The 15615-nt window shown below is 41.2% G+C and overlaps 1 protein-coding gene across 1 annotated transcript in view; it reads right to left on the reverse strand.

The window, feature by feature from the left end:
* Window positions 1-1053: 1053 nt before the first annotated feature.
* ITK (IL2 inducible T cell kinase) overlaps window positions 1054-15615 on the reverse strand; it is a 34514-nt gene continuing 19952 nt past the window's right edge. The window contains exons 11-15 of the mRNA XM_053288177.1: window positions 9417-9633; window positions 8623-8687; window positions 6848-6966; window positions 5482-5639; window positions 1054-4256 (exon numbers count right to left, since the gene is read on the reverse strand). Of these exons, the coding sequence (XP_053144152.1) occupies window positions 4185-4256; window positions 5482-5639; window positions 6848-6966; window positions 8623-8687; window positions 9417-9633 (631 nt within the window). The 3' untranslated portion in view covers window positions 1054-4184. The remainder of the gene's footprint in view (window positions 4257-5481; window positions 5640-6847; window positions 6967-8622; window positions 8688-9416; window positions 9634-15615) is intronic.

Consider the following 15615-nt stretch of genomic DNA (forward strand, 5'->3'; position numbering starts at 1 on the left):
AACTGGAAAATGGCAAATATGGTTCAATATAAATAAATGTAAAGTGATTCATATTGGAGCAAAAATCACATATATGCTGATGGGGTCTGAGCTGCTGGTGCCTAAGCAGGAAAGTGATCTTGAAGTCATGGTGGATAGCTCTACGAAAATGTTGACTCAGTGAGCCGTTTCTTACAAGTAGTGATAAACAGCAATAGGGTTTGTGGGACGGAAGCCCTGAAGAACTTACCTCCCCACAGACAATCTGTTGTCTTTCCTTGGGCAAGCAGATTGCCTGCCCAGACGAGCACTGGCTGCTGCTGGTAACGCCGAGAGTTGGGGTGCCGGGGCCTGTTGCCCTGCGTTGCCTGCCCCCCCCCGGAACTCCAATAATGTACCACACGAGTGTGTGGTCCATTATGGGGATCCCCTTTACCCTCCTTGGGCAAAAAAAAAAAAAAAAGAGGTAAAGGGAGCGCTCACTCCCTCAACGTTTTCAAGGGTGGCTCCATAGGTGGGTTTGCCACCATAGTACCACCAGGATCGGGCATGTGTTTGTGAATAGCCTCAGTGAGTGACAGCTGTGAAAGAGGCAAATTTCATGTTAGAGGTCATTAGGAAAGGGATCTAAAATATAACTGTGGGTATTATAATGCCCATATACAAATCTATAGTGCAGCCACGTTTGAGATACTGTATAGTGCTCTGGTTGCCACTTCTCAAAAAAGATATTCTACAGCTGGAAAAGGTGCAGAAGAGGGTAACCAAAATGATGCTGAAGCACCTTCCTTACAGACAATAAGATGGTAACAACTGGTTACCAAGACATGGTTGTTTAAGAGCACAGAGACAAAAAGTATATGTGAGGAGCCATAATTCCTCTTTTATCCTGATTTTAAAGATGTCTTATGAATTTTTCTGCTTCTGCTTCTAAACCTGCACATCATTTCCATCTGAGAGTCAGATTCCTTGGAGTTTTGTCTTTAGGATGTTCTGCCTTGAATAACACAATGTTCTTCCACCACAGGACATGGAAGAATACATGAAAACAACAATGAAGCAACAAACAGGGGCTGTAATCAAAAAATCACAATAGTTTATTATTTTTGGCACAGAGAAAAGCATATTTCAGCTAGTGCAATATATACATAGTGCGCTGTATGATACAAGATAGCAAACTATCAAACAATGTTTTAAATTGTTCTAATTTGTCTGCAAATGGCAAAATAAAAAAAGGTAAAAGGTTTAGAATTAAAGTTTATTTGCAGTGGATTTACATGTTTTCTTTATATACAGGAGTTCATTTTTTAAATGTGAGGTGTTTCCCACCATACATGTAAGTGTATTAACAAAGGGGTTAAATTGCAAATATTTTTAATACCACATCTAGAGATATCACATCCATGAGAAGCCCACAGCACAAATACCAAAACCACAAATACCATAATCCCACCTTATCCCCCAAAACAACTTAAAAACACCCAGATACTTTGATTCATAAAAATAATGCTTCTGGCTGACTTGATTAGATATTTCTCCATCTCAGGCGTTATCCAAAATTCAGAATTGTGTGACCAGGATTCCTAACATCTTTATCATTTTCCTTCCCATAACCCATATTTTTTGGTGTGTAAATGAATAAGAGCTCCCTAGCCAATATTCTGAAATCACACTCCAGTTCTTTAGCAGGATTTTCCAGCATGGAACAGGGTGAAATGGGGAGGAAGACCCAGTTTAGAAGAAACAACAAAACGTGATTTGTCATTACATGCACAAAAGCTGGAAAGCATTTTCTTCTTATCCACACAGGAAAGGAGATTAGAAGCTTCTGATCTTGGTTTGATATCAAGATACGTGCAGAAACTATGGTTTGCACTAACCAGAGTTCGTTAGTGCATGAGTTGATAAAATGTAGTTTGCACAATGAACAAAAGTTCCATCTCTTTAGTGCAAAGTGAAGAAAGAGGAGATGGTAGCAGATAAGTCCAGGCTTACTGAACTAGTTCAGAAGTAACACAGAATCACAGTTATGCCTGGTTCTGTGTGACATCCCCTAGGTGCACTTCCTCTCTCTCCCATTTCCATGCAAGCATCTACTTCCAATTTAGGCTAGTATATAAACCAAGATCAGTCGAGACATCTGAGTGGCCAATTTCAGTTCATTCCAACCTACTTACCTGAAATAAACTACACTCTGTAAGTCACATCGAACTTTGGGTACAGATCACAATTTGTTTCAAGTAAATAGATTAGAATAAATAAAGATCTGCTGGTTCCAGATGTCATAACCAGTGTTCCCTGTAACAGGGATTCCCAGATGTTGTTGACTACAACTCCCAGTATCCCCAGCTGCAGTGACCTTTGGCTGGGAATGGTGGGAGCTATAGTCAACTGCATCTGGGAATCCCTGTTACAGGGAATACTGGTCACAATTGATAGATGCTCACAAAGGCATTGGGAGAGTGTATGCTTCCAAGCTTTGGGGATGGCATGAAGAACCAGGTTTAACCAAGGTTCCACATTATGTCTGAACCAGCCCCCTGAAACTCCTTCATAATGGCAAACCTTAGGCCGTTTTCGCACATAGTAGCAAACTGCGAGTCCAATGGACCCGCGATTTGGCCCCATTCCCTTCGCCACATTCCCAGACGATCCCGATCAGGAGTCTGGGAGCCTGAAAAGGGGACAGAAGTGGCTGCATGGGCTTCCACTTCTCATGAAGGACAGCGACAGCAGCCAATAAGAGATGGAGAGGGGAAGGAGTTTCCTAGCCTCAACTCTGGTTATGACTACAGGCAGCCTTCGGACAAGCCACCACTTTCAGACTGGAGATTTTGGTGGCAAAACCAAAGAGGAACCGAGGGTGCCAATTCAGGTTTGTGGCTGGAAAACTTTGGTCGCTTTTCTAAAGGAACCAAGGTTTCCCACATTCGGATTACCCCACACCCCAAACTCTGGCATGGTTGCCTCCAGTTTGGCATGATGTCTGATGGCGGCCATAGCCTTACATTACATCTGAGCTGGGTCACTGAATCAAATTGTTCAGTCAGTTGTTCTTATGTAATATGATAGATGCCATTTTTGAAACAACTGTAACTCACCAGCAAACTCCATTGAGGATTTGGAAGTGCCTACTTCCTATCCTCTTTTGAAATATTGTCTAAATTTTGAAGATTAACAAGTGAGAGGTTCCCATAATTTATATTCCAGGGCTGGTAGCCCATCTTTAACCTTCTCAATGCACAATGTGCAGTGATTAAAACATAAGAAGATCCCTGCTGGATCAGGCCCAAGGCCCATCTAGTCCAGCATCCTGCAACACAGCGGCCCACCAAATACCGCTAGAAGCCTACAGGCAGGAGTTGAGGGCATGCCCTCTCTCCTGCTGTTACTCCCCTGCAACTGGTATTCAGAGGCATCCTGCATCTGAGGCTGGAGGTGGCCTATTGCCCTCAGACTGGTAGCCGTTGATAGACCTCTCCTCCATGAAGTTATCCAAACCCCTCTTAAAGCCATCCAGGTTGTTGGCTATCACCACATTGTGTGGCAGAGAATTCCACAAGTTGATTATGCGTTGTGTGAAAAAGGTCTTCTGTTTGTTGGTCCTAAATTTCCTGGCAATCAGTTTCATTGGATGACCCCTAGTTCTAGTCCCACCAATGCTTGTTGTGTCTTATCTATCGTGTTAATCCATGCAACTTCCTTTTAAGAGCATCATGTTTCAGATCTCAAAAATATTAGTTTGTGAATAGTTGAATATCCTCTTCAAGCAGGTTTTGAGGGTCAGAGTCATAGTTCAACATCTCGGACATTATTTCCAAGGTTTTTGGAGTACTGCTACTAAAGTTTCAGCTTGGTAAAGCAGTGGTCAATCTCATCATCCTAAGTAGTGGTGTTGGCATTACCATTATAATTACCATTATTACCATCACCACCATCACCATCATCATATGAAAGGGAAGGTGGGTTCTAGGATCCTCACTAGTCAGTTTGTCAGATGCTTAGACACAACCTTGAAAGCTTGTTTTATCCATTTTCTCATTCTGCAGCTCTCAAAACACATACACAAACTCCTGTAAGAATTTCAGGCTGGCTTCCTCTAGAGGTTCTGCATGATGGATACATCTGGCCAATGGATGTACATGAAAGAGCATGTTTTTGGATGTTCTCAACTTGAGAAACCAATAGGGTCCTTTAACTTCCAGTTAAAAATCGGATTCAGATATTTCACTAAGGTAGTACTGCAGGTCAGCAAAGGATGGTCTGTCGTCTTGCTTCTGTAGATTAAAAAGTGGAGGGGAAATTAAATACTATTAAATTAAATTATTAAATACAATTAAATACTACTTGGTGAAAGCCAATTGCAATTAGGAAAGCATTAAGCAATACTGAAAATCTTCTGAAACAAACCAAAACAGTATATTGTAGATGTTTAGAGAGATTACACGATGATGAAAACAGACTGGAGTTTGGATATGCCCTCAGCCTCCTTTTTCTAAGAAGTTAGCTCACTTTTTTCTTGGTAGCAAAAAACCCCTCTTCCTACCCATAAAAGACTATATAAAGAGAATATATGCCCTCATGAGTGGCAGCCCTCTGTGGACAGTAGGGACCTGCCGAGGCTGCTGCATCACTTAAAAGGCAGCTCCAACAGTCTAGCAATAGGGCTGCTGAGATATGACTTTAAACTGTTATACCTTGTCCGACTCTCTGCTACCTATCATTCCTTCTCAGTGTTCAATCGTTTAGTTTTAAATCCTTCGAAATAAAGCTTCAGGGGAAATGATATCTTGCAAACAATGAAGCTGTTCTCATGTGCAGGCAAAACCAGGCTAAGGAAGCCCAGCCCAATTCTGCCTGCGCATGAGAACCGCTAGGAGCTGCTTGGCTCCCGCCAGTGGCCTGGCAGCAAACCCACCTGCGGAGCCTGCCTCCAAAATGAGGTTAAGAGATCAAGCACTCTCTTAGCCCAATTTTTCTGCTCGCCTGCCCTCCCTGGCTGCTTGCAGCCGGGGCTGGGAGACTGCGGAGCTCCCGGCTGGCATCAGGGGAATTCCCACAATGCACTGCGCACTTGCGTGGTGCATTGTGGGAGTTTTGGGGGTGGGGTAACATTTCCCAGCCCCCCAACCTTCCAAGCTGCTGGGTGCAGCCAGCATCGTCTGGGCATGTGATCCGTCCGCCCAGCAAAGACAGAGGGATTGTCTGTGGGGAAGTAAATGCTAGCAGCCTTCATATCTGCTCTCTCTCGAGCCCTTTCTCAGGCATTGTGAGAAAGGGATCAATATTTTCTATATAGGCTTTTGGTCACATTCTAGAACCTATGACAAATTAGAAATTCCCTATCTGCAGATTGCTTTTCTTTAGAATATTGAAAATTGTTTTAAATTTAGAATTAACTTGATTTCCCTATTCTGCATCTACCAAGTAAAGGCTAATGGAACAGTTTTCTGACCCCACATGCTATTGCATGTGGTTAGTTGCACCTCTTACAGCACTGACCTCACTCCAGCACTGTCTCATGAGCTTGTAAATAGTACTGGAGGCCAGTCTGGGTTTATACAAACGGAGACCAGCACTGATTTCGTCCACCACTTCAATGTTTGTCCGGTTCTCATAAGGCATTCTGCCTTCACTGAATATCTCCCACATCAGTACTCCTGAAACAAAATAAACAAAATATAATTTCTACAGAAGGTACGGCTCCAAAGGTGTGATAATTTTCCACAATCTATCTTTCTTCCATAAATTCTTCACATACCATTTACTGCTGTACAATTTCCCTCCTAATGAGACTCAATGAGATTTCCTATGGAAATTCTCCTATCAGTTCTCTGATTGTCAGTACATTGTCTGTTTATCTCTGCTTAGATAGTCTCTTATTTTTGTTATGCTGCTGCTACTCCTACAAAGTTAGAAATTTTATTCCTTCATTTACCATTGATTTGCCACAATCAACTCATGTGTTTTATTTAATCTTTTTGTCTCTTGGTGTTACTTCTCCACTGAAATAAAAATCTGAGTATTAACTGGACTCAGCAAAAAATAAATAAATAACAATTTTCCTGAATGAAAGCAGGCTTGAGTCTAGGCTGAAGTACCATTTTTAACTGAAGTTTTGTTGTTTCCTATGACTGGAGACAAACTCAAATAATGAAGGATCAATGCAAAATGAGCAAGTGCTCATTTTGGAAATGCTTCATTTTGGTTCAGCCTAAATTACTGCTAACTAGCAATGCTGGTTCACAAAAAGGAGAGCGCTTTATAATTAAAACATTTTCTAAAAATCTATACATTTAAGGAATGCTTTTCCTAGGATATGTTTTTTAGATTGTGAACTGCCCAGGGACTTACATATGGGGTGGTATAAAAATGTGCTGAATGAAAGAATGAACGAATGAAAATATGATATTAATGAATGAACTATTATACCATCCTTGAAATGCTCAATCATAGATGCAGAGTAGACTAGTTCTTATGTTCATGGTTTTTTGATCCCGTTCTCCATGGGATGATTTAATAAGTCAGTGGAGAATACAAAAAGAATAGAGAATAGTAAAGCAGAAAGGTTTTCAGAAGCATGATGCCATGACATGACAGAGGAATTCTCTTATACAAACCATGCTATGTGGAGTGGTAATAATAAGTCAAACAATGCTGTTTACAATTTTCCTTCTGGCTGTAGGAAATGTTAACTCAGATATGGCTTAAATAACTTCACATTACAAAAAAATTCAAATATGTTTGTATGTCTTCTCACACAAGTGGGGATAGGGGACACAAACTGGGACATTTTATCTAGATAGTCTCTACAAACTTTCCTTTGTGAAATCTAAGGATTGGAAGCAATTGTATGAATGGCTCTTACCAAATGACCAGACATCAGATTTGGTGCTATACCGGCTATAGGAGAAAACCTCTGGTGCTGACCACTTGATGGGGAATTTGGTGCCCATGGAGCTGGTATACTGATCATCAAGAACATACCTAGGACAGACACACATGCTTAGGGCACAAGCCACTGTAGTAATTCCAGTATGGCATGACACATACACCATTACACATGGGGAAAGACTATAGCCAATTGGCAGAGTGCACAGACTGCAAGGATTAGATTAAATTCGTATTAATTTATACACTATAAGGCTATGCATACAATCACGTGGGTAGGTGGGTAAATGGGGGGAGGCTGCACAGAACTCAACTTCCCCCCAGACAATCCTACCTCAGTGGTGGGAGTGCGGATAGCATTCCCACATGATCTGCACTGCTTGGAGTAGCGTGGATCTCCGGAGGCCAGGGCAATGCATCCCAGCCTCTGGATAATCCACAATGTACTGCACAACAAGCATTGGGGGAATCCCCCAGGAGCAGGTGCTCTAGGCGCCCAGCTCTGTGCATGCTCAGGCTGCAAACATCCACACAACCCCAGTGCCAGGGTTAAGGGCACACTTACCCAGCATGGTAAGGCTGGGCAGGAGTGCCAGGATCAGGAGTGATCTAGGCACTGCACACAAGCAGCCGAGCTTAGGTTGGGCTGCCCTAGCCTGGACTAGGCTGTTCCTGTGAATAGCCTTTTTATGGGGCGGTCTCAACATCAACTGTCCCTTTATATTCATGGTCCCCTGCATTGTTGTAACAGGAATATAATGACCTCCCTTAAGATAGGAGCTAAACTAAGATTTTGGACCTAGGCATACTTGCTTGGGGGTAAACTCAATTAAGTTCAACAGAATCTACTTCTGAGTAAACATGCCCTAGACTGGGCCACTAGGTTTCAATTGTAAGCACACGTACTTGGGAGTAAGCCCCACTAATCTCAGGGAGGATTTATTTCCAAGTAAGCATGCATAGGATTAGGCTACTGTCCACTGTATTGATTCCAAGTTATTAGAGAGTGTAACCATTTACAGTGGGGTCACTATATCTTTGGCTGAGTTTAACACCATCATGACCTGTGTTGTAGCACTGTACTAACAGAAGAGGTTGCTTATGGTTTTACACTATAGCAGAGCCCACTACATATATTATGAACAGACATCTTTCCCATGATTCCCTTTCTTCACCTCCTTATCTTGTTAACTTTCTTTAGAGAAGCAGTAATTTCAGAATTGTTGTGGAAGCAGAAAACTAGGGTGCACTATAGATAGAATATCTGCAGCCACAGAGTTTGGTGAAATGATGTCTAGGAAATAAGCGGGTGATGCAAGGCAGAACCGTGAGTTACAGATCATGATAGTTTTCTTTTAAAAATCAGAAAGTTATATAAAGATTTCACTATTGGTGATGTGCACACTGTTCACAGATTTTATAAGTTTTCATAGTGCAAAACCTGTCTAGCCAACTTGCAAAACCTATTTGGCCAGAGATAACAGCAGTATAAAAGAAATCAGTGTGCACGTGATGGGCAATGAGGACTACTGCAGCATCTGCATTCCTCTTAAAAACAATTGTCCATTTCCAGCCATAAAGGAGGAATTAGAGGAAGTTCCAGCAAGAATGGAGCAAAGATGAGCTGCAGACCAAATGTAGATTTTGCCACCACAATGAGTCTGATGTTGGATGCACTTCAAAGAGAAGGGACAACAGTGAAATTCCATCAGTTGAGTAAATGGTTAGTTATGTATACAAGGTTTAAATTACCGTGACATTCCAAAATCTGATACTTTGACAACATGGAATTCTCCTACCAAACAATTCCGTGCAGCCTATGGAAAAGGGAGAGCAGGACGATTATTAGTAGGACTAAGCTGACTGTTACTCACTGTTTTTCAGGAACATTTTTGCAGTGCTGAAAAGTGCTCCCCCCACCACACACACTTTTGATTTCTCAGCAATGCTATGAAAATATTTGCTTACTCATGTACATTTTCATCTCAATTGGCTTGATCTGCCTTCAGTGACATCATCACATAGCAAAATCCGATTGGCTATGTAGTGTAAAGATACCATTCTGTTCATTGGCTGGGATCATATGACCACTCCAAGAAGCATTGTCCTCACTCTCAGTTGATTTTTGTTTGCCCTCACTGATGTCATCATGTAGCCACGATGGCATTATTCCATTCACTACATGATCTCCAATTGGCTTGGATTACATATAACCAAATAATCCAGGAAGACAAAAGATGCAGTAACCAGAAAGTGGTGGCGGTGGGGTGGGGGAGATCTTGCAGATGCAGCAGATAGAGGAAGCAATGGCATGAAACAGAAATGGTAAATATTCTCACAGTTAAATGGGTTTTCAAGAAATATTTCTATCCTTCCTCTAAATCTTTACTTTGGGCCCAAAAACTGAAATGGAAAAAATATTTGTTGCACTCTTAATTATAAAAAATTAAGGATTATATGCGGAGATAATTTCATTTTCTTCCTACTTCAAGAGCTGCAAACTTGCTTCTTAGCACAAGAGAGCCATAGACATAATCCAGACATACCAGGTCTCTGTGAATGACAGATGCTTGCTCCAGATATGCCATTCCTTCACACACGTCTTGGCACATTCCCAGGAGGTCTTCTTTTGACAAGTTCCCCCGTTCCTTCTTTAAATAATCAGTCAAACAGCCATGCTCCATGAACTCAAACACAAGGCACATGGGAGCTTGCTGCATGCATACCCCATGCAACTGTACTAATTTGGGATGAGAGAGTTTCCTGTTGACACAGAAGGAGAAATCAGTATTGACATGTGCAGTCCTCTGCAGAAACTGCTATATGGGCATACCTAGCAGTAAACTTAATGTCAATTTCAACAAGAAGATGGCTATGAAAGAAAAAAAGCTAGACGCAGGAATGGGTGTCTAAACAAATTAAAAGTGGTGAGAAAGGCACCTGGAAAACTTCATTAAACAACTGAATTCCTTCACTGAATTGTCTTTTTTTAAAAAAAATTCTTTTCTACTGGGGATTTAGCTATCACTTTTGAATTATTTGAAGTGCCTATTAACCCCATTCTTTTAAACCCAGACCTTTCTACTTTTCTTTTGGCTGAAGAACTCTGTATAGAATAAATGCTTGTGCCATTTCGACATTAAATCTTGCCGTGATAGTGAAATAGATTATCAGAGTCTGTTCTTTGTGTCTCTGAAAGCACATATATTACACAAGATGTATCTCGATTGAAGTCAGTAGTGGCTGGTGGGGCGGAGCTGGGCAGGTGGCAAGAGGCGCCTTAAAAGAAAGTAGATAAGAATAAAAATAAAAACTCTGGTCAGGGTCACACTGCCACCCCACAGGGATCCCAGGCGGAGTGTCGCTGCTTGAGGCGCTTGCAGGTGCTGCCCTAACACTGGTAAGCACCTGTTAATTTATTTCTAAAGCCCTCTCGCCTCCCCCCATGCCAGAACTGCCTGCACCAGCCACTACTGGTTGAAGTAACTACACAATAGGGTTTCCAACTATGGACTTTTATAGAGGACATGCAACTACTAAGAGCCCCTGGTGGCACAGTGAAAGAGCCCCTGGTGGCACAGTGGTAAAACTGCCGCCCTGTAACCAGAAGGTTACAAGTTCGATCCTGACCAGGGGCTCAAGGTTGACTCAGCCTTCCATCCTTCCGAGGTCGGTAAAATGAGTACCCAGAATGTTGGGGGCAATATGCTAAAAATCATTGTAAACCGCTTAGAGAGCTCTGGCTATAGAGCGGTATATAAATGTAAGTGCTATTGCTGCTATTGCTAAGTGCTACTTTGTGGACCAAATGACCTTTTTTACTCATTAGGAGGCACAGAGACTATTTTGTGGACAAAATGACTTTTTTTTGCATTTGTTGTGGTATCTGAAGTTCTGGGGGGCAGCAGGAACATTTTGTTTGCACAGAACACTTTGCTCTCATGAGCAGCTTCTCTTCCTTTATCTCTTTCCCCTGCCGGCATCCTACCGATCATCCATCCATCCAATGGAGAAGCTGGAGGGGAGATTCTGCTTCAGTAGCAGGTTGCAGAGAAACGTGATGCTGGAGCACAGATAGGTGGGCCCAGCAAGCAAGTGGGAAACCATGCACATACCACTGTGCCAGCATGCAAAGAAGCTGGCTTGGTAGCTAGCTGGCTGCCCTGCCTCGAGCCAAGAGGTGAAGTTGCTGGCCTGGCTGGGAGAGAAGGCTGGGTGATGCATAGGGAAGGTCAGAGGAGTGCATGTGGTCAACATAAGCAGGATATGATTTACAGTTAAGAAGCAGGGTCCTTGAGAACTCTGCTCCCAGATAGCAGACTGAGCAGACATACAGCTCACCTAGTCATCAGCTTCACAGTGGTGAGCTGTGTATATTCTATCATCCAATTTTTATCAAAATATGCAAATATAATACCAATAAACATATGCAAATGTGATGCAAAGTAGAGACGTTTCATAGACTTTTTTTAAAAAAAGAATCCTCTATTTCTACCTTTCTAGTGATGGATATCAACTTTTTTCACCATCTGGATCTGGGAACCCTGAATACAATTATACAGCTATGAATTTTCACCTCCTTTGAGGCTGGCACCAGTATCCTAAGAATCTTTAGAAGGCATTTGTGTAGCAACACCAGCTGCAGTAGAAACCTAGCATGAGCAACAGTTTTATAGCTAAGCTGGATTTTCCAATAACATGAAATTGCTGCAATATTCATCCAAGGCAGTGTTCTTCACTGCAAAGCCCAGGAACCAATGGTTATTCCCACTGACCCTAAATGCAGCTCCCTGACTAACTGTTAAAAGTATGTGCAAACTTTGGCCAAAGCCAAATACTCCGCACAGTCTCCCTGGCACTGCACAGAGGCAATCATTCCTACCATGATGTCCTGGCTTTTCCCAGTGCTAGTTGAGCCCCTTTAAGGGAAATAGAGCCCTCTCAATCCACAGCACCATCTTGGAAGGTGTGCATGGAGTGGATGGATGCGTAGTCCTTCCCAGGGCTTTCCTTATAGAGTTCTATGGAAGGACTACATTTACCAGCAAGCACTCTGTGCACACCTTCCAAAATGGTGCTAGGGATCGACAAGGTTCTGTTTCTCTTAAAAGCCCCTCCACCAGCATTGGAAAAAGTGCAGCCCCCTGTGTGAAGGTCAGTGCAGTGGGAAGTGGCTCTTACACTAAAGATTTTCAAGCCCCTGCTTGAAAAATAGTGAAGACCTAGCGCAACCTAGGCTCTTTATATTCATTTAAAATAAATGGCTTTTATTTATTGCCAATATTTTCTGGCTTCTGTTCCTTTAGGGTATGTTGATGTCACATTTTCAGTTGTTCCTTCCCAACCATGAGGGTTAGAAATACATCGTTTGAAAATTATAGCAGAGGTTCTTAGGATCTGAAAAAGAGTTCTCAGGACAAAGAGCTGTAGAGATAAGTTGCTGTATGCTGCCTGCAGATACCTTGTTCCTCTGTATTAGCGATTAGAGCCCAGTGTTAAAAACAAAAACACAAAGATCAGCTGCCAACCTGTGCATTTTACATAATGACTTTGTAGATTTTCATTCAGACATTTAACAAACAATGTGAAATTCAGTTAACAGCTTTTATTCTTTTAGCAAGCATCAAATCTATCAGAATATTGGAGGAAGAGAACCCTGCAAAGCACTCATGGTATATGAATATATCCTTGCTGAATGATCTACAATTTACTAGACAAATGGAACAGGAAATGGGGGGCTTTTTTTGTTTTAACGGGGGCTCTATTACATCATCATTCCTGGTTTGGGATACTTTTAAAGTATTTTTGTGGGGCTAGATAATTGCTTATTTTTCATATTTAAAAAGGCAACAAATGGCTCAGATGGTATCTTTTGAGAAGCAAGTTAAAGATTTATTAACCTTATATGCATTATACTGAGTCAGATAAAACTTTACTTTCAACTAAATATGAACTCAATAAGTCATATTCCTTAGGAAATGATTTTCTGTTGAATTGTACTAAGCAAAGATATTGGGGAAAGGTGGTGGTGGTGATCTAGTAAACTTGTGGCTTCTAGACTGAAGCAGATTAAGCAGCATAACATTATAACGTATATCAGGGATACTCAAGGCAATATCCACACAGATCCTGAATTTATAAATCAGCATTTTTAAAAGTTTTATTCTAAGTTGTGCAGTAGTAGTATATCTAAGGCAGACATAGATTGTTTCCTGCAAAAGGTGCATCTTCCACATTTAACACAAGATCAGATCAATCTTTTAGCTGCATCTCTTTCTCTACAGGAAATAATGACCACAATTAAACCTATGAAATCTGGATGGGCTCCGGAGCCTGATGGATCTTCTGTGGAGTTTTACAAGAAATATATTAGTTTCCTGGCTCCAATTTTATTGGTCTATAATGACGCTTTTTAAAGTAAGTACTTCCCTCCTTCTTTCAATGAAGCTTATATAACTGTTCTTCTTAAGCCCAGTAAAGATCCTGGTTTATGCACAAGCTATAGAGCTCTCTCTTTGTTAAATGTTGACACTAAGATATTGACAGCCACACCGGCACATAGGGTGCAGACTGTGCTCCCTACCATTATTTATCCAGTTCAGACCGGGTTTATATCTGGTCATCAAGGATCAGATAATATTAGATTGCTGATTGCTGTATTAGCCTTTTCTTCAGAGAAGCAAGACCAGGTGGTTATAATTTCTTTACATGCAGAGAAGACATTTGACATAGTCCATCTTGGGTTCTTGAATCATGTTTTGATTAAATTTGGATTTCCACCAAGTTTTTTGACTTGTGTTACTGTGCTATACATGGCTCCTTATTCACAAGTCATCACCAATGGACTATTGTCCCCTTCAATTAGGCTAGAATGGTGCACATATCAGGGATGTTCTATCCCCTCTTCTATTTAATATGGTGTGACCCCTGGCTTGTGCTTTTATTTATTTATTTATTTATTCATTCATTCATTCATTTACACAGTCAGACAGGTGTTATTGATTGGTTTGTTTTATCCAGACATCGAGTCCTTCCCAAGGACCTGGAATGGCTGAATTTTATTGTCAATGCTGTTGTTGTTATTATAGATATCGTCGCAGAATATAGGCTGTTCCCAGTAAAGTTGCTTTTTGTAATTGGCTGATGGTGATTTCTGTGGCCCCTATGGTGTTGAGGTGCTCTTCAAGGTCTTTTGGAATTGCACCCAGGGCGCCAATTACCACTGGGATTATTTTGGTCTTTTTCTGCCACAGCCTTTCAATTTCAATTTGTAGGTCTTTGTATTTGGTGATTTTTTCTATTTCTTTTTCTTCTATTCTGCTATCCCCTGCTATTGCTATGTCAATTATTTTAACTTGTTTTCCCCCCTCTCGACTACAGTTATATCTGGTGTATTCTGTGGCAGATGTTTGTCTGTTTGTAGTCGGAAGTCCCATAATATTTTTGCATCTTCGTTTTCTACCACTTTTTCAATTTTATGGTCCCACCTATTTTTGGCTACAGGTAGCTTGTATTTTTTGCAGATTTTCCAGTGTATCAGCCCTTCTACCTTGTCATGCCTTTGCTTGTAGTCAGTCTGTGTGATCGTTGCACAGCAGCTGATTAGGTGGTCCATGGTTTCATCTGCTTCTTTACAAAGGCAGCACTTGCTGTTTGTGGTGGATTTTTCTAATTTTGCTCTTATTGCATTTGTTCTTAGTGTCTGTTCGTGTGCAGCCAATATTAGACCCTCTGTTTCATTCTTCAAGTTGCCATTCTTAAGCCATTGCCAGGTCTTGGTGATGTCTGATTTTCCACTTATATTGTGCAAATATTGACCATGCAGGGGCTTATTTTTCCATTTTTCTGCTCGGTTCTTGACTTGTTCTTTCTTGTAGGCCTGCTTTATTTCATTGGTGTTTAATAGTTTCTCATTATTGACCATTTTAAGTGCATCTTCTTCAATGCCCTTTATATATTCTGTAAGGCCTCTTTTCTCCTCCTCTACTGTTTGATGGACTTGTAGCATTCCTCTTCCACCTGAGCTGTGAGGGAGGTATAGCCTATATACATCACTGCGGGGATGTAGAGCATGATTGATGGTCATGATTTTCCTGGTCTTACTATCTATCATCTCTAGCTCTGCCTGGGTCCAGTCTATTATTCCTGCAGTGTATCTGATAACAGGTATAGCCCAAGTGTTTATGGCGTGTATGGTGTTCCCGCCATTGAGTTTGGACTTTAGGATTTTTCTAACTCTCCTGATTATTCACTTCCAATTTTTCTTTTAACTTCAGCGTGTACGATGTTATCAGCCTGGAGAATGCCCAAGTATTTGTAATGTTCTTTCTCTTCCAGGTTCTTGATGTTGCTTCCATTGGGCAGTTCTATTCCTTCTGTTGTTGTTGTTATCATCATCATCACCACCATCATCTTTATTATTTATTTATTTGATTTCTATACCACCCAAAATGGCGTAGGGTGGTTTACATTAAAAAGCATTGCATTACACCACTATTAGAGTCTCTGACAACATAAAGGGTATTACACTAGGTGGGACTGAGCACAAGTTGATTTTATATGCAGATGAATTTTATGTTTTATTGATACACCAGAGGTCTCAGTTCCTAATCTTATTTCTTTAGTTCAAAAGTTTGGTAATTTATCTGGGTACTTCATAAATTGGGATAAATTGGATTTGATGTCTTTATATTCTACATATTGTAGAACATAAAGAGTTTGTGGTGTAGAGTTTGTGGTTTTAGG

This window comes from Hemicordylus capensis, chromosome 2 (assembly GCF_027244095.1).
Source record: "Hemicordylus capensis ecotype Gifberg chromosome 2, rHemCap1.1.pri, whole genome shotgun sequence".
Taxonomy (NCBI): Eukaryota; Metazoa; Chordata; class Lepidosauria; order Squamata; family Cordylidae; genus Hemicordylus; species Hemicordylus capensis.